This window comes from Cervus elaphus, chromosome 12, assembly GCF_910594005.1.
Source record: "Cervus elaphus chromosome 12, mCerEla1.1, whole genome shotgun sequence".
NCBI classification, from domain to species: Eukaryota; Metazoa; Chordata; class Mammalia; order Artiodactyla; family Cervidae; genus Cervus; species Cervus elaphus.
Genome location: NC_057826.1, coordinates 41,657,639 through 41,677,863, shown reverse-complemented (window position 1 = coordinate 41,677,863; position 20,225 = coordinate 41,657,639). Strand labels below are relative to the sequence as shown.

The 20,225-nt window shown below is 34.9% G+C and overlaps 2 protein-coding genes and 1 pseudogene across 2 annotated transcripts in view; all 3 read left to right on the top strand.

Moving 5' to 3' along the window:
• Positions 1-9,836, top strand: part of TRPM7 (transient receptor potential cation channel subfamily M member 7) — a 102,181-nt gene extending 92,345 nt beyond the window's left edge. The window contains exons 37-39 of the mRNA XM_043920965.1: positions 18-69; positions 171-277; positions 8,357-9,836. Coding sequence (XP_043776900.1) covers positions 18-69; positions 171-277; positions 8,357-8,487 — 290 coding nt within the window. The 3' untranslated portion in view covers positions 8,488-9,836. The remainder of the gene's footprint in view (positions 1-17; positions 70-170; positions 278-8,356) is intronic.
• Positions 9,837-9,979: 143 nt separating this feature from the next.
• The window catches only part of USP50 (ubiquitin specific peptidase 50), a 34,054-nt gene continuing 23,808 nt past the window's right edge, over positions 9,980-20,225 (top strand). The window contains exon 1 of the mRNA XM_043920971.1: positions 9,980-11,462. The gene's annotated coding sequence lies outside the window, so the exon portion shown is untranslated. The remainder of the gene's footprint in view (positions 11,463-20,225) is intronic.
• On the top strand, positions 15,698-18,928 carry LOC122705635 (annotated as a pseudogene).

Sequence of the window (20,225 nt, the reverse complement as noted above, 5' to 3'; positions counted from 1 at the left end):
TGTATATACATATAAAGGTGTGGGTGAAAGTTTGACTGACCCATCTGTGATAAAGGCAGAAGAAAAGAGGTAATAAGTTTTAATAATTTCATGAAGATCTTTTTATAATTTCAAATCCTACATTTCTGTTTGCATCAACTGACTTTTTCTTTTAACTATCAATTCCCCAGATCCTGTGATATGGTTTTTGGCCCAGCAAATCTAGGAGAAGATGCAATAAAAAACTTCAGAGCAAAACATCACTGTAATTCTTGCTGTAGAAAACTTAAACTTCCAGGTAGGCGTTTTCTTAATCAGTATAAAGTATATAAATTGTTAGCAGAGTTAGTTACTGCAGAACTTCATAAGGCCAGAAACATAAATGAATCTGTGCTTTCTTTCATTACTTACAGAAATACAGAGTTCATTCTCTTGGTATATATTTATTATGTGTCTGGTGGATGCTAGAAATTGTGTTAGATTTTGACGATATGATAGTGAATGAGGCAAATGTGATCCCTGCTCTCAGTGGAGTTTAGTCAGATCTTAAATACTAAAAGATTAACAGAGAATTATATGACTATCATAAATATCAAGCAGAAAAAACAGACCAGGTAAACAGATCACTTAACACAAACTTAAAGTCAAGGAATGCTACCTATGGAACTAACAGATTTGCCTAAAACTGAAGGATGCATAGACTTTCAAGTTGGCCTGGAAAAGAGTTGGGAAGAGTATTTCATGAGACAGAAACAAGGAATTGCAGATGCAGTTTCTCATGATAGCAATTTCATCTTTATACTTGAGAGTTACAAGTTATTATTGAGTTGTAAGTTATTTCACAGACCAGTGATTCTCACTCTTTGGTATGCATCATCATCCCCTGTGGAACTTTTCCAAAATTTCAGGTGCTTGGCACTTGCCCTGGACCTGTATTTCTGAAAGTTCCTCTCATTTTGACCAGTAATGTAGTAATGAAGAACTTGGACCTGGGAGCCAGACTCCAGGTCCTCAAAGAATATCTACATCTTAGAGGTTTGTAGGTTTTGTTTGTTTGAGGTTTAAATGAGTTGGTATTTGTGAAGTACTTCCGGAACAGTGCCAGGCACATAGTAAGCATGTTACTACTACTGTCTGTAATTTTTTAAATTGTTCATGTTAACAGATTCAGAAATTATTTGTTTTTGTATATTGACCTTGTATCCTGCATTCTTGCTAAACTCAGTTCTATGAGGCTTTTTGATTTGGTTTAGTTTTTGCTTTTTGTTTGTAAATTCTATATAGACAGTAGATTCAGTTTTGTTACTTCCTTTGCAATTTGTATGCCTTTTATTTATTTTTCTTGACTTTTTTCACTGGCCAGGAATTCTAGTACAATGTTCAATATCAGTAGTGAGAGTAGACATCCTCTTTCATACCTTACTTCTTGAAGATGCTTATCCTAAATGGACATTGAATTAGTCTGTTTTTTTCCTGCATCTATATTTTTGGTTTGATCATTTGGTTTTTCTTCTTTAATTGGTTATGTTACACTGAATTAACACTGATTGTCTTTTTAAATGTTGAGCCAGTCTTGTATTCCCAGGACAAACTCCACTTCATCTTGATATATTTTTTTTGGTGTTCATTTGTGTGTTCAAATTGTATATGGATTCACTTTTCTAATGTTTTGTTGATGATTTTTATATCTATGTTCATGAAGAATGTTGATCTATGAGATTTTTTTTTCCCCCTTGTACTGTCATTCTTGTTTTGTTTTTGGATAATACCTTAAAAATAAGTTGGAATTACTTACACATCTTCTGTTTGGGGGAATATATTGTATAGAATTGATACTATCCCCACTTCAAATATTTGATGGAATTATCTAGCAAAACCATCTGTCTGAAGTTTTCTTCATCAGATACTTTTTAACTAAGGGTTTATTTTTTTTTGATAGATACTGGTTTTTTGAGTGAGTTTTAATAGTTTGTGTCTTTAAGGGAATTGGTCCATTTTACTTGTTTTGAGAAATAGTTAATAATACACCTGTATAAGTTTAAGGCATACAGCATGATGGTTTGATTTACATAAACTGTGAAGTGATTTTACCACAATAGATTCAGCTAACATTCATCTTTTCATATACATAGAATAGAAAGAAAGAAAATATTTTTCCTCATGGTGACTCTTGGTATTTATTTACTCTTTAACAACTTTCCTGTGTATCATATATCAGTGTTAGCTACAGTCATAGTATTCTAGATTACATCCCTAGTGCTTATTTATTGTGTAACTGAAAGTTTGTACCTTACGACCGCCTGCTTCCAGTTCTCCCCCACCTCACCTTCCACTCTGGTAACCTCACGTCATCTCTTCCTGTCAGTTTGTTTTCTTAGGTTCCATATATAAATGAGATTGTACAGTATTTGACTTTATTTAAATTGGCAAATTTACAGGCATAGTGTTAATGATACTATTTTTTTTAATGTCTGTGGTGATTCTGGTGAACCCTCTCTTCCATTATGGTATTGTATGCTTTTTTTTTTTTTTTCAATCTGGCTAAAGTGTATCCGTGTTATTGGTACTTTAAAAGAACCAGTTTTTGTTTTCATTGTTTTATTCTATTATCTGTTGTCAGTTTCTTTGATTTTTTTTTTTCTCTATTATTTCCATTTTTCTGCTTGCTCTGGATTTAGTTTAGTTTTTCTCTAGTTAGGGTAAAAATTTAGATTATTAAGACTTCTTTCCCTAACAAAACATTTTAGTGCTATAGGTTTTCCTGTAAGCATTATGTTAGCTGCATTTCATAAATTTTGTGTTAAAAATTATAGAGGGATATGTATTATTTTTGTTTTTAATTTTTTAAATATAGCTTATTTCCCTTGAGATTTCCTCTTTGTCCTATAGATTATTTACAAATGTCTTTTTTAGTTCTCACATTTTTGTAAATTTTTCCTGGTAAACTGATTTCTTGCTTAATTCCATTATGATAAGAGAACATTCTTTGTATGAATTCAATTTAAAGAAAAATTTTAAACCTTATAAAGATACTGTCTCTACTAAATGAATGTTATACTTCAAGAGAATATTCTCTTGTTGGATGAAGTATTTGATTAATGTTAATGAAAAAAGTTTTTTGATAGTGTTATACTGCTTTTTTATATCCTTGCTGATTTTCTGTCTACTTACTCTGTTTATTACTTAGAAAGGAGGTCTCTAATTGTGAATTTGTCTGCTTTGCTTTCAGTTTTGTCAGTTTTTCCTGCATATATTTTGAAGCTTTGCTCTTAGGTATATGCTGATTTACAGTATATATAAAGATTTTTATATATAAGAAGTTAAGACTTCTTGGTGATTTAATTTTTATCATTATGTAATGCTATGGTAATTTCCCTTGTCCTAAAGTTTACTTTGTCTGATATTAGCATAGCTTTTGATTGGTGGTTCCATTAGATATCTTTTCCTATTATTTTTACCTGTATATATTAACTATTTTTAAAGTGATTTTCTTATAGATAGCATAAAGTAGTTAGTTCCTAGGTTTAATCTGTTTTTCTTAAATCTAACAATTTCTATCTTTTAATTGCTGTTTTAGACCCTCTATGTTTAATGTAATTATTGGTATGGTTGGGTTTTTATCTGCTGTTTTATTGTTTTCTGATTGATGTCTCTGGTTTATTTTGTTGTTGTTCCCCCTCCCTTTTATTTTAGTATTCTCTTTTATCTTTATGTTTATTTTTTTTTAGTGGTTGCTCATAGTTTCTCTTACCTAAGAATGTATTTTGCTTTCATTCCTAAAGGGTTTTTTCCTTGGATCTGGAATTTTAGGTTGATGCTTTTTCTGTCAGCACTTAAAAAAATGTTCTACTATCTTCCGGCCTTTATAATTTCTGATGAAAACTCCACAGTCATTTGAACTATTCTTCCTTTTTACATGATGTATCATTATAATGTATCTCCTTTCAAGATTTATTGTTTATTTTTGGTTTTGAGCAGTTTGATCTATTTTATGTCTAGTTGTAACTTTTTCTGAGTTTATCCTGTTTCAACTTTACTAAGCTCCTTAAGTTTGCAAATTGATGACTTGTGTCAAATTTGGGGAGTTTTTAGTTATTAGTTCATCACATGTGTGTTCTGCATCAACCTTTTCATCTGTTCCTGGACTCTCATAAAAAGAATGTTAGACCTTTTGATAATTGTCACCCACGAACTTGTGACTCTGGGGACTAACTTAAAAATTAATTTTTCTCTTTTGTTCAGATTAGACAATTTCTACTGATCAATATACACATTCACTGACTCCTCATTCTTTCTTTCTTCTGCTATTAAGGTTTGCACTGAATTTTATATTTCACTTATATTTTTCAGAACTATAATTTCCTTTTGGTTCTTTTTGTGCTGACTGTTTTCTCTTCTGAAAACTTGTTTTCCTTTCATTTCAAGTCTTTTGTCCTACATCATGGAGTATGGTTATAACAGTAGCTAAAGTCTTTAATTCTTCCATTTGGGTTATCTTGGGATTGGCATCTCATGGTTTCTTTTCTTTGAGAATCTTTTAAATGTTTCTGTTCTTTGTATCTCTAGTAATTTTAAAATATGTCCAGGATATCTAGAATATTAGGAGATTTGAGATCTTATTAAAAATCCTCTGGAGAATTTTGAATTGTTGAATCCTCTTGAGATTTTTGGTGTTATTATCCAACCATTTCAGTTAAATTCAGTTCACAAATCACAGTCTGTCTTTTGTGTGGCTGTGAGTCCAGTGTCGGTTTGGTTTTTAAAACCTTTGCATTGTTATTCAGGTTTCTCTCCCGTGTGTCAAACAGGGTCAAGTCTGGACATGACCAAAGGTCTGCAGCATAGTTTAGTTCTCAGAGCCTGTGCCGTGCTGTCTTTCTACATATGTGCCACTCAGGGTGTCATGCACAAATTGAGGGTGTCTCTCCAGTTTCCTCTTCTCCATGATTTCTCCCATACTTTGTGATTCCCAAGGGCCTCTTTTTTTCTTTTTTTGGTACACTGACTAGAATCTAAGCCAGGATTTTGGCCTCCTGTGCTATCATACACTTTCTGTAACTTAGTCCATTTCTGGTGCTGACAGTAATACTTTCTGGATCATAGAGGTACCTGTTCTCAGTTCTTCTGGTCAGAGAGGTTTTTCTCTTGGAGTTGTGGGTGCTTTCCCTGCTTCCACCACTGTAGGAATACCTCTTCTTGACTAGGGCTTGTCTTAGGTAAAGGGCAGAAGAGCAAAAAGAAAAAAAGAGCATTCCCCTCAACATTTTCCATCCCACAGGTCCTCCTTCCTTATCCTCAGGCTGGAAAGCCTTGGAGCTTTTTTGTCCACATTCACTGTACATTTCTGTGATTGAGCTATCTTCAAGTCTAAGCCTAAAAATAAGAGACGAAAAAAGAAAAAAAAACAGGAAATTCACCACCATATAGATCATTCTTCAAGTTCAGATTTTCCTTCCTGTATATCTGCTATCACTTTTCAGAAATCTCAGGTAGTTGCTTTATATATCATGTAAAAGATTGTAATCAGTGAAAGAGAGAGAGAATGGAATATGCTTAGTCTATTTTAGCCAGAAGTGGAACATATAGTGGTGAATTTAACAGGCAGCCCCAATTCATTTTTATTTGGTTTTTAATACAATGCAGTTTTTAATAGCATATCTGTTTTTTAAATTATCATTATAAGCAGGATTTCACAGCTTGATAGGGACATAAAAAGCAGTCCAGTCCAAATCCATTGTTTTGCAGAGTTTACATGATTTGCCCATGGTTACACCATTAGTTAACACTACAGTTGTGAAGAATTATAATTATGTTTCTGTCCATTGTTCTTTGTGTACAGTTCAGCTGCAAATTAATTTGCATTCCTTAAGGCCTAATGCAAAGTCTTGAATTTAAAGTTTATCAAAAATTGTTCATACTGTAGTAAGTGTGTATTTGGATCATTGAACATAGACTGTTGCTGAAATTAAAATTAACAGTTTATATTCTGAGTGTTAGTTACCTCTTGTTTTTTAATTGGAGTATATTTGCCTAACTGTGAGTGTAAGTTCGGTTTTATATGGAAATAAAAGTAGAAGGGTTTATGGACAGCTATGGTTTAAAGTATAAATTTGATACTACTCCATTAAGTTTTTCTATTCTGCAACCGTTGTCATATGTGTCTGTAATGTCAAGTTCATCCTATCCCATAGCTATATATGCAGTTCCCATGCTATTAGTACCAAATTTAACTGAAGACTAACTTCTTTGCTGAGCTCCTATTTCTATATTCCCCTTCCTTCATTGCTACTTGAATTACCTTTTTTTTTTTTTAAATTGGAGGTTAATTGCTTAACAGTGTTGTGTTGTTTTCTGCCATACAACAACGTGAATTAGCCAAAAGTATACATATATCCCTTCCCTTTTGAGCCTCCCTCCCACCTGTGCCCAATCCCACCCTTCTCAGTTGCCACAGAGCACTGAGCTGAGCTCCCTGTGTTACATATCAACTTCCCACTAGCTATCTGTTTTATACATGGTAGTCTATATATGTCAGTGCTACTTCCTCAATTCATCCCACCCTGTCCTTCCCCTGCTGTGTCCACAAGTCCGTTGTCTGTCTGTGTCTCTGTTGCTGCCTTGCAAATAAGTTCATCAGTACCATTTTTCTAGATTCCATACGTATCCACTATTTGTTTTTCTCTTTCTGATATACTTCACTCTGTATAAAGGGTCCAGATTCAAGTAACATGTTCACTTCAGAATTCTTGACTTTCATTTCCCTTCCCACAAAACTCTACTTCCCGGTCTCATTAATAGTTACCAAGTTGCTCAGACTCAAAATGTAAAAGCTAGCCAGTTCCTTTTTTCTCTCACTTTTCATAATCAGTCTGTCAAATTCTGTCTGCTCAAATTCTGAAATCTCCCTAGAATTTATCAGTTTATCTTCATCATCATTGCCACCATTTTGTTTCCTAGATTCTTACCCATTGTCCCCTAAGAAGACTTCATGTGACAGTTGGAACAGTCATTTTAAACAAATTTGCTTATGTTACATTCCTCCCTTAAGACTGCTTGATACCTTCCAGTGGATTTTACTGTAATCTGTACTTACCTTTGCCTGTGTCCCCTGAATCAGAGGTCAGCAGACTTTTCTGTAAAAGGCAAAAGAAATAGGGATTTCCCTGGTGGTCCAGTGGTGAAGACTCCACACTTTAAATGCAAGGGGCATGGATTCAGTCCCTGGTTGAGGAACTAGGATCCCACATGCTGCATGGTGCAGCCAGGGGAAAAAAAGCAAAAAAAAGTATGTATTTTAGGCTTTGCGGGCCATGTGACTTGTGTCATAGCTATCCAGATCTCCCATTGTAGTACAGAAAAGGCCATAGACAATCTGTAAACAAATTTGTATGACTGCGTTCCAGTAAAACTATTTACAAAAACAGGGCAGACCAGATTTGGCCCACAGGCTGTAGTTTGACAACTGTTGGTCATTAACTGTTGCTTGACCTCATTTTTTCCTAGTCTTTCCCTACTTGCAAGATGTGCTGCTTCTTTTCATTCTTGGAACACACCAAGTCTATTTCCTTTTTATAGTCTGTAATCAGCTTTCTCTCTGCATAGAGTACTCTTCCTGGGACTTTGATAGGTCGTTTCTCAGTCGATGTTACTGTTCAGTTGCCAAGTCATCTGACTCTTTGCAACCCCATGGACTGCAGGACTCCAGGCTTCCCTGTCCCTCACTGTCTCCCAGAGTTTGCCCAAGTTCATATCCATTGCATCAGTGATGCCATCCAACCATCGCATCCTCTGTTGCCCACTTCTCCTTCTGCCTTCAATCTTTCCCAGCATCAGGGTCTTTTTCCATTGAGTTGGCTGTTTGTATCAGTTGGCCAAAGTATTGGAGCTTCAGCATCAGTCCTTCCAATGAGTATTCTCAGTATTTCTCAATATTCAAGTCTTTACTCATATGTTATCTCCTGCAACTCTTCTGCCCAGCCCTGTCTAAAAGAATCACCATATACCATCTCCCACTTGACCCTCTTCACACTGTTTTCTTCAAGGTACTTGTTACTGCTTATAATTCTGTTATTTTCCTGTTTGTTTTTCTTCACCCTTAAGAACATAAGCTCCATTAGAACAGGGACCTTATCTGCCTTGTTCAGTGCTATATTTCTATACTTAACATGAGTTATTAACTCATAGTCAAAACATAATTATTTATTGAATGACTTCATTTTTATGCATATAAATTTTGTGACTTTTGAATTTATAACAATATTGTAAAAAAATAGATCTGGCATGTTTAGAGGGAAATTGGTTTAGGAAATGTTCTTAATTTTCTTTTTCTAAGCAATACTGACTCTTCTTTTCTTTTTTGGGGGGGTTGTGAATATAGATCTGAAGAGGAATGACTATACACCTGATAAAATAATATTTCCTCAGGATGAGCCTTCTGATTTGACTCTTCAGCCTGGAAATTCCACCAAAGAATCAGAATCAGCTAATTCTATTCGTCTGATGTTATAATATTACTGAATCATTGGTTTTGATTACACCTCACAAAAATGTTACTGTGTCACTTTTCTGTTAGGAGGAAATTGTTTGATAATACAGCAAAGTGTGTGCTGAATCTAGCACAGTTAAAAGGTCAATATTCTTTTGGCTCGATTAAACTAGTCAGTCAAGAACTCCCTATATGATACAGCTGGCAGCTGTTAAATTTTAAAGGTAAAGAAAAATTAGTATTTATAACCTTTTAAAGGGCTCTTTTTAACAGAATTTCATTTGACTTTGTTCTGATGAGGGTAATAACCCTCTCTTTGTGTGGTGCAATACCATTAACCAAAGTTAGGTGTCTGTGCAGATTTTATTGGCAGCTGGTTTACTGCCGTTCAGCTAGTGAAATGAAGAAGTCACCCAGTCTTTTGGTTAAATGGCAGTCAGATGTCTTCCTCAATGTGTTTTAGTGTGTTCAGTGATAATGTCACTAGTGCCCACCTAGATCCTTGTTGGCCATGGGAAAAGAGAAGGCTTGTTATATAATTCTAGATCTACAGGGATATAGGAAGCCCAGGCTGAAAACCGTTTTCTAAGAGGGACTTTATGAATCAGGGTTAGGCTCCTATTTAAAAGATAGAGCCAGTTTTTTGTTAAATAGAGCCCAAATTGTGCAAAAGTATAATTTTTTTTTAAAACATTTTTTTCTCAAGTCATTGTTAACTAGAAGAAAGCCATGTTAGATTGCTATAACCTAAATATATCAAAGGAAAAATTTAACTCACTGTTCAAGAGAAGTTACCTTGCAAGAAAAGTTACAGTGCTTTTTTCCTATCATATATATATAGTGACAACTTGGAAGTTACATACTTCTCAAAAGATTTTATTGACCAGTATATCAAATCAGAATGTAAACATGAATTCTTGCATATATTTAAAATTGTGTAGGAACATTTGAACATGAATATTGTTTGTGGTACTTAAGAAATTGAATTGGATTATCATTATGTGATGTTGGGAGATTGCAGTGCAACTTTATGCCAATAAAATGTAATTTAACTGCCCCCGATATTGTTGAATGCTCAACAATAAGAAAAGCTTTTCATCTGTCTAAAGTTCTGTGCTTTGATTTTTTTTTTTATTTTTTTTTTTCCCCCTAGGTACTAATTTTAATTTTTATTTGGGAGGGAGCAGTGTAAATCTTACTTGTATTCAGTAGTGTATCTCATAGATACAGACAAGGCAAAAAGAGATAAGCTGTTCAAATAGTGTTTAATATTGATGGGGGGGGGAGAAAATGTATTAAAAATATACTATATACATTTTGTATATCATTAAATCTTTAAAAGAAATTAAATAAATTTATTCTTGTTTACAGATGTTTTACTGAGTTTAATCATTCTTAAAAATAGTATTTTCAGTGTTAATTTTTTTATAATATCAATTTGTTTTTTTAATGAACCATCTTGTACAGCTGTGCTTTTTGATCTCCTGTACAGTGTTTAAAATGATCTTGATTTCTTTCTGTGTCTTTATTTTTGGTTCTGTTTCTTGTTATGTCAAAAAACAGGGATATGGGTTCTTTACTTATATTTAATTTTTTGTTGATTATGTCCACATGATAATAACAGTAATTGAACATTTATTTAGTAGTTAATATGTATCTGATATTACGCTAAATACTTTACATATATTAACCCATTTAATCCTTAAAACAACCTTATGAAATAGGTGTTATTGTTATCCTGTTATGCTGATAACATAGGCGTTAAGTAAAGTAACTTTTCTCAGATTCTTATACTTAGTAAGGAGTAGCACTAGGATTTGAACCCAAACAGGCTTTTATCTACATTCTTCAGCCCCATGGTATATTGACTTTCAAGTATAATGACTACTGATGATTTCTGTACCAATTCCTAGTCACTTTTCGGAAACAAATCAATTCATTAACTTTTTTGACTAATTCTAGAAAGTAACAGTTTACCTGAAAACTGCATTTCTCGAGTGTTGTTTTTAGATTACTCAAGTTCATCATTATTACTCCATGGTCTAAAAGTGTCATTTGCTTTCATCTCTTTGATACTTCTCAGTCTCATCCTTCTCAGAACAGAACTCCACCTCTTTACCAAATTACTTCATAAAACATCTTCTGCAAGTGTTCTCTAATAATATGCCTTCCTCAGTGTGGTGGTATATGTGAGCTACTATTATTTTAAAAGTAATGCATGTTGATTGTATTGGGACATATAGAAACAATTTTAAATGTAAGCAAAAATATAAAATTACCCTCCTTTTCCACCTTTAGGTTGAACTATGTTGTTTTCATAGTCACTGTCTGTCTTTGTACCCCTATTAGACTGTACAATTCACAAAGGAAAAGAGACCCCTAAAATTTTTCACTCATTTAACACCCTTTCCCTACCTTGTATACTGCCTGCTTTGTGATAGACATTCCATAAAATTATGAGTTTTTAAATGTTTTTCTACAGTATCAAAATTTCTCTAGGAAGATAATTCAAAATGATAAAATCTTATATATTTAAGCAGACAGTCAAGGCAAGAGCACCCAATAAATAGCTGTTATCACTTACAGGATAGATCACATTAATTATTTGCAGGAAGGAGATGTATCTATGAGCAGGGATTTTTGTGATCCTCCTCATTTATCATACCTGTTCTGATTGTTTCCTAGGTAGTTTTCACACAAGGCATCTGTCTTTGAGGAACCCAGATATTCAGATCTGTCACAATTATCATGTAGTTACATAAAAACTCAGTAATTACGTATTAGAGTAAAGCTGTACAACCACTGTTGTGTCTCTCTCAAAATTAGATTGTCTGTGTTACCAACTAAGAGATGTCTTATTTTTGTATTTCCCTTAGAGCCTTGCTGGAGCTTGTAGCAAACAAAATATAGGTACTAAATAAGTACGTGTTGAAGAAGTACCACAGAATATTTTCAACATTAGATGATCTGTGAGCTTTTTCTTAGAAAAAAATTCCAGGTAAGGTTCTGATTCTCTCTAGAATATGTTTTCCTTCTAGGTTTATTGGAATTCCTCAAAGCAGAGTTTCTTCTTGGGGTCCTTGATTCTACTTTAGTGAATATGAGAGGGCCTGGGAGAGGGTATGGTTATTCTTCAGAAAAGTTACAATACATATACCAGTTTACAATAAACAGCACCTTTTAGTAGGGTACTTTCTTTAATGCACTGTCCTAACTCACAGTTAGCACTTGCCTGTTTTTTACTTGGAATTTCTATGAAGTCCTGAATTATGGAACTTGACTTTCACTTTAAATGTTTTAGTATGTATTTCTAAAATACCAAAACTATAGTATCTTCACATCTAAAAATTTAACAGCTACTTAATATCAGAGAATGTAATCATTCTCAACAAATTTTTTAAAATAGTTTGCTTGAATCAGGACTCAGATAAGCTTCATATATTGCAGTTGCTTGATTTGTCTTTAAAGCCTCTTTTAATGATATAGGTTTCTGCTTTCACTTTCTTTTTTTTCTTCCAGTTTATTTTTTGAAGAACCAGCTCTTTTGTTCTAAAAAGTTTCCCACATAAAAGGTTTTGTTGATTATTTACGTAGTTGTCATTTTATGTTTCCCATTTAGTCCATAAACTAGTTGTTACGTATAGAGACTTGGTCACATTCAAGATTGATTCTCTGACGAGAATGCTTCACTGGTGGTGGTGTGTACTTCCACTAGGAAACACAGGTCTTATTGTCTTTTGGGTGGTCATTGCCTAGATATCTTCAGTAGATTAGTGGTTCTCAGTGTGGACCACAGCCCCTGATATTCCCTGTGACACTTTCTTTGGCCTACAAGGTCAAAACTTCTCATAACTGTAAGTTATTATTTGTCTTTTTCAGTGTGTTCAAAGTTTTATTATTGTGGCAAAATCATTGATGGGTAAAAATGCTGCTTACCTTAGCATGAATCAAGGAAGTAGCACCAAACTGAACTAGTTGTTTGTTACAGTCTTCACCATCATGCCAGTTTTTTTTTTTAATCCATTTCATTTCAAATGTCACTGATGAAGGAATAAGTTAATTTTTAATTAATTTTGACCTTAAAACATGCCTTTAATATTCTGTGGGGCAAAATGAAAAATAGGCATAAAGTACTTTGCTTCATAAGGAAATGTGATGATTGTTTTAGGGAAAGGCAATTATGCAATTGTGTGAGTTACAAACTGGACTAATCACGTTTTTCATTGAACATGTCTGCTTGGAAGAATAACAGACAAACCAGGGTTCTTCACACTTGAGTGTTTGGTAGAAGACTGACAGTACTTACTAAAATTTGAGCTTTCAAAAATAAATAAAAATAAAATAAAATAGGAGCTTTCAAGAGAAAGTTGCAGTTTCGGACAACTTGCCTCTTAACATGTTAGCATGACAACATCCTGATACTTTTCCAATAAAATCAGTGCTGATTTAACAATTTATTTTTTATAGTGTATAAAGAAACGTGTTAATGTTTGGATAATCTGTGAAACAATCAGTATTCTCCGATGCTCTCTGCATGGATTACAAAATGGTCCATGAGTGGAAAAGGGAGTAAAACTCTAGCAGGGGAGAAGTTGACAGAATTCCAGATTCTACACTGCAGCTGACCTTTAGAAAACCACTGTTTGTCCATTTTGGTATTGTTTCAAATATGAATATCCATGTGTTCAGTCATGGCTGACTCTTTGTGACCCCATGGACTCTAGCCCGCCAGGCTCCTCTGTCCATGGAATTTTCCAGGCAAGAATACTGGAGTGGTTTGCCATTTTCTACTCCAGTGAATATCCATGGCTATCTAAAAAGGCTATTAAAATGTTCCTTCCCATACAAAACTAGATAAATGAAGACAATGTATTGTGGCATATAGATTAATAAAATAGAATTGAGAGTCCAGATATTTGTGGTTAATTGATTTTCAGCAAAGTTGCCAGAGCAGTTTGATGAGGGAAGAACAGACTTTTCATGAAATTGTTTTGGGACATCTAGATACCCACATGCAAAAGAATGAAGTTGAACCCATACCTCACATCATATATAAAAGAAAACTTAAAATGGATTGCAAACCTGAACTTCAGAGCCTAAATCTTGAAACTCTTAGATGAAAACATAGGGGTAAATTTTTGTGACTTTGTATTAGATGATAGTTTCTTAGATATGACACCAACAGCAAAGGCAATGAAAGAAAAAATGGACAAATTGAGATTCATCAAAATTTTTTAAATTTTGTCCTTTGAAGTACACAGTCTGCAGTGAAAAGACAACTCTTAAGGTGGGAGAAAAATTTTGCAAGTAATGTATCTGATAAAGGACTTGTGTAAAGAACTAAAAGCACAACAATAAAAATATAGCTCATATGACAAGGCAGTTTTCAGCTTTGGTGTGTGTTTATACTCAAAAGAAATGGAAGTATCTACACAAAGCCTTGTACACGGATGTTCATAGCAGTTACTGATAATAGCGAAAAAGTGGAAACAACACACATGTCCATTAGATGAGTGGATTAATAAAATATGATATATCTAAAAGAATATTCTCTGGCTATAAAAAGGAAGTAGTGATATATCCTACAACATCCCTTTCAATTCTGGAGCTACTGTGTATGCACGCAAAATGAAGCTGGATAGACTTGGATTCTTGTTCTGTCACTTACTTCATGATTAACCAACTGATTGAGCAAGCCTCTCTTACAGTGTTTGTCCCATATTGTAAAGATTCAGTGAGTTACTGCTGCTGCTGGTCAGTCAGTAAGTCATATCTGATTCTGCAACCCCAAGGACTGTAGCAAACCGGGCTCCATGGAGTTCCCAAGGCAAGAATACTGGAGTGGGTTGCTATTTCTTTCTCCAGGGGATCTTCCCAGCCCAGGGACTGAACCTGCATCTCCTTCATTGGCAGGCAGATTCTTTATCTGAGCCACCCAGGAAAGCCATGTACTCAGCAAACAAAACTACTCAAATAATAGGTCTGTTCATGCTACCCTTCTTTCTTGGAAGTTCCAAGAATGAGAAGAGGGTATGATGGAGAATCAAGAACATTCTGAGAATGATTTTTTTCTTTATAAAGGAACTTACCTTGTAGATTCTTTTGTTAGTGTAGTCAAAATAACAGCACATTAAAGATATGTGTATGTGTATAATGTGCTCAAAGTGTAATTTTTTTCCATACTCATCTCAACATTTGAAGCATTTTAGGTTACCCTTTAAGACTTTTTAAGAGGGAGAGTAGGGAAAAAAGTTGTCAGAAAACAAATGTAAAACTAAAACATCAAGAAAATTCAAATAAAGTAACCATAAAAGTGCTTGGTCATATACTAGTACAAGTGTCAAGAGTCAGAATAACTGTTCTGTGGGAGGAGTTGGAGCCACAGAGAATAAATATAAGTAGTTAATAGATGGTGAACTATATGAACGTGAGATGTGTATTTTATTCACTATTAAATACCCAGCACAGCAACTGGCACAAAGTAAATTTACAATAAATATCTTCTAGATTAGTGAATGAGATATAGTGACTATTTAATAAAGCATTCCAGATTAAAAGAGAGGAAATAAGTGAGAAAACTACATAATTAATTGCGTTTTGGTTACTCTGCAAGTAAGCAAAAGTAAGCATACAAAGGAAGAAAACATCAGATTGACATTAGAAAATTTTCACCTGTCCTATAGTATTTGGGAGACACAAAGCAATATGAAGACAAAGGGAAGAGTTTTTACCAAGCTATTTAATGGCATTCTCAGAAAATGTACAGTTTTCTTGGAAAATATTAAGGATAAAATCAGAAAAATAAGGTCTAATTCTTGCTGCAGCAGTGCATATTCTAGAGCTGGAATGATATAGGGTGTGGCTCCTGCCCAAGGATGGCACAAATTTTGAAGTGTTCCACATTTCCCCTCAAGCCCTGGCCATACCTCCCCTTCCCCCACCACCAATGGCAGACTGCCATTGCTCCTAGGAGAAGCCCAGCTCCCTCAGGGCTCCTTGGATCATGGACTTGCCCACATAATGGCAGCAACCACCACTGACCTAGGGAAAAGCCATTGCTTGCAGCTGGCTCTGAATCTAGCCCTTCCTACCCCAACCCTACATCCCCCAAGGAGGCAATTGCTGATACACCCCAGGAGAAGATGTGGCACCTGTTCACTTCATGTCCAGCTCTCCAACTAAAGCAGTTGGGCACGCACACTACATAGGGCTACTCCCACACAAGGATACACCATGAAGACTGGGATGGGTAATGTTTGATTTAATAGAGACAGAGAAAAACAGAATTCAAAGGAATATGTTCCAAACAAAAGAGCAAAATAAAACCTCAGGGGGGAAAAAAACTAATGAAATGAAGGTAAGTAATTTACCTGATAAAGAGTATGAAGAAATGGTCATTAAAATGCTCATTGAACAGAGGATGAGATGGTTGGATGGCATGCCGACACGATGGACATGTGTTTGAGTAGGCTCCGGGTTTGGTGATGGACAGGGAAGCCTGGTGTGCTGCAGTCCATGGGGTTGCGAAGAGTCAGACACGACTGAGCGACTGAACTGAACTGAACTTGAGATGAATGGAGGAACTCAGAGCTTCAACAAAGACTTAGAACATAAAAGAAGGAAACAACCAGAACTGAAGAATAAATAGCTGAAATGAAAATTATACACTGGAAGTCATTAATAGCAGATTAGGTGATACAGAAAAATGCACAAGTGACCTGGAAATATATAGAACAGTGGGAATCACCCAATCAGAGCAAAAAAACAAAAATTTAATGATAATTAAAGGGACTTCTGGGACAACATCAAGTGTACTAACATTCACATTATAGGGATCTCAGAAGGAGAAAGGAGAGAGGGAAGGGCCGAAAATGTATTTCATGAAATTACGACTGAAAACTTCCCAAACCTAAGATACCCAGGTCCGGTAAACAGACTGTCCCAAACAAGATGAACCCAAAGAGACATCAAGAAATACCATAACTGAGGATGGCAGGAATTAAAGAGAATGTTAAAGGCAGCAAGAGAAAATGAGCCACATCTGAGGTATCCCCAGTAAGGCTATCAACTGATATTTCAGCAGAAACATTGCAGACCAGAAGAGAGTAGCATGATATATTTAAAGTGGTGAAAGGAAATAACCTACAACCTAGGATACTCTACCCAGCAAGATTATCATTCAGATTTGGAGAGAATATCTCTGACAGTCAAAAACAATGAGTTCATCATCACTAAACTGGCCTTACAAGAAATGTTAACAGGATATTATTCTTTAAGAGAAAAAAAGCTATAATAAGAAATAAAATACATGAAAAATCTCAGTGGCAAGTGCAAGTAACAGTAAAGCCAGTGGATCTGCCAATGAAATAAGCTGATATGAGGATTAAAACACAAAACTGTAAAAACTGTAACTACAATAAACTGCAATAAAGTGAGCTTCTCTAGTGGCTCAGACAGTAAAAGAATCCACCTGCAATGCGGGAGACCAGAGTTTGATCCCTGGGTTGGGAAGATCCCCTGGAGGAGGGCATGGCAATCCACTCCAGTATTCTTGCCTGGCGAATTCCGTGGACAGAGGAGCCTGGCGGGCTACAGCCCATGGAGTTACAAGGAGTTGGAAACAACAGAGCACAGCACAGCACAATAAACAGTAAATGGATAAACATAAAGATGTAAAATATGACATCGTAAACATAAAATGTGACGGGGAGTGAATTTTAAAATGTTTTGAACTGAAATGACTTAGTTTTTAAAAAGTAGGTATAGATCAATATATATGCAATTCATGATAGGCACAGATCAAAACTCTAAAATACATATGTGAGAATTAAAAAGAGGAAGCCAAACATAATAAAAATCATTAAACCACAAAGAGACTAAAAAAACAAGAACCACAAAGATAACCAGAAAAGTAACAAAATGGCAGTAAATACTTACTTATCAATAATCACTTTAAATGGACTAAACACTCCAAAAGACGCAGAGTGGTTTATTGGATTTTTAAAATGCTGAACAAGACCCATGTGTATGCTGCCTACAAAAAACTCACTTCAGAGCTAAAAACAGACTGAAAATGAAGATATGGAAAGAATGTTCCATGCAAATGGGAAGAAAAAAAGCTAGGGTAGCAGTACTCCAATTAGACAAAGTAGACTTTAAAACAAAGTCTGTTTCCTATAATAAAAGATAAAGGGATCAATACAAGAAGAGGCACATTTGTAAATGTGCACCTGTCTGCACTTAATATAGTAGCATCTAGGTATGTAAAGCAAATACTAACAGATACCAAGAAAGAAATTGACAGTAATACAGTAACAGTAGGGGGCTGTATCACCTAATTTATATCAATGGATAAATCATCCAGTCAAAAAATCAATAAGGAAAGACTGGCCTTAAATGACATGTTAGAACAGAAGAACTTAACAGATATGTACAAGGTATTCCACCCCAAAACAGCAGAATACACCTTATTTTCAAGTACACGTGGAACTTTCTCCAGAGTAGATAACATGCTAGGCCATAAAACAATTAGCAGTAAATTTAAGAAGACTGAAACTATATCAGGATTCTTTTCCAGTTACAACAGGATAATACTAGAAATCAAGAGAAGGAAAAATGGAAAAGCATACAGAGACTAAACAACTTGTCCCCAAAAAAGAAAGAAGCCAGTGGGTTGATTAAGAAATTGAAGGGGAAAACAAATACCTTGAGACAAATGAAAATAAAAACACAACTTCCCAAAATCTATACGAAGCAGCAAAAACTGTTCTAAGAAGGAAGGTTATATTGATACACGCTTAACTCAAGACATAAGAAAAATCTCAGAGGCAAGATGGTGGACTTGCAGTGAGCAGTAGTCAAGAAGCAGATTTTAAAAACAGTTTCTCTTCAAATCATTTCGTATCATCTGACAAGCATCTTGATTCCACGGCAGTGGCAGCAGTATAATGGGCAATGTCAAGCAGAACTAGCTTGAAACATTATTTTCCAGTTCAAAATGGAACCTTATATTGTGTTTGTCATAAATCTACATAGTCTTCTCTTCCAGATGACTATAATTGCAAAGTAGAGCTTGCTGTGACATCTGATGGCAGGATAATAGTATGCTATCACCCTTCCATGGACATCCCATATGAACACACAAAACCTATGCGCCAGCCAGATCCTGTACATAATGATGAAGAAACACATGATCTAGTGCTGAAAACCAAATTAGAAGAAAAAAGGGAACACTTCGAGCAAGGACCCGTGATAGAACAACTTAGCAAAATGTTCTTTACTACTAAGCACCATTGGTATCCTCATGGACAGAATCATAGATGTAGGAAACCTAATCCTCCAAAAGACAGGTGATACTGAGGTTTTCAGGACCCAAAGGGAAATGTTATCCTTAATCTCATTTGCCGTTTGAGAAAATACAGTTGGGTATGCCTGTGTGTGTGTGCGCGCTCATTTGCTTCAGTTGTGTCCAACTCTTTGCCTGTTTACTGTAGCCAACCAAGCTCCTCTGTCCATGGGATTCTCCAGACAAGAATGCTGAAGTGGGTTTCCCTACCCTCCTCTGGGGAATCTTCCCAACCCAGGGATCAAACCCAGGTTTCCTGCATTGCAGGCAGATTCTTTACCCCTGAGCCACCAGGGAAGCCCACAATTATGTATATTACTAATATATAGTAAAATCATAATAAAATGTCTTCACGTACAAAAAAGAAATAAGAAAAAAATAAGTGACCTGATTTAGAACAAGCAAAGCCCAAAGTCAACAGAAAGAAGGAAATAATAAATACAGAGTAGAAATACATAAAATAGCAAAAAAAAAAAAAATTAATGAAACCAAGAGCTGAATTTTTGAGGAGATAAGCAAAATCAATAAACCTTTAGCCAGACTCATTAAGAAAAATGAGAGAGGGCCCAAATAAAATTAGAAATGAAAAAAGTTATTAATGCAGCCAGTATCCCAGGTACATAAACAATCATAAGAGAATACTACTAATAGCTATATACCAACAAATTGGACAGCCTGGAAAAAGTGAATAAATCTTTTCAAAATATACAATCTTCCAAGACTAAACCAAGAAGGATATAAAAAATTTGAACAGACCAATTTCTAGTATTAAAATTGAATCAGTAACCAAAAAACTTCTGACAAAAGTCCAGGAATAGAGAGCTTCCTAGAGGAATTCTACCAAACATTTACAGAAGAGTTAATACCTTTCCTCAAAACTATCAAAAAAATTGCAGAGTAGAGAACACTTCAAACTTCTCCTATGAGGTCAGCATTACCCTGGTACCAAAACAAAAGACACTTTAAAGAAAATTACAGGCCAATATCCCTAATAAACAGAAATGCAAAAATCCTCAACAAAATAATAGTGAATGAAATTCAACAACACACAAAAAGAATCATACATCAATCATGATCAAGTGAAATTTATTCCAGGGATACAAGAATGGTTCAGTATCCACAAGTCAGTCATTGTGGTATATCACACCAAGACTAAAAATCACATGATCATCTCAATAGATGCAGAAAAAGAATTTGAGAAAATTCAACATCCATTCATAATTTAAAACTCTTAACAAAGGTGACATAGAGGAAACATACTTCAACATAATAAAAGCCATTTATAATAAACCTACAGCTAACATCCTCTAAGATCAAGAACAAGAGTAGGATGCCTACTCTCAGCATTTCTATTCAATATGATATTGGAAGTCCTTGCCATAGCAATCAAACAAGAAAAAGAAAAGGCATCCAAAT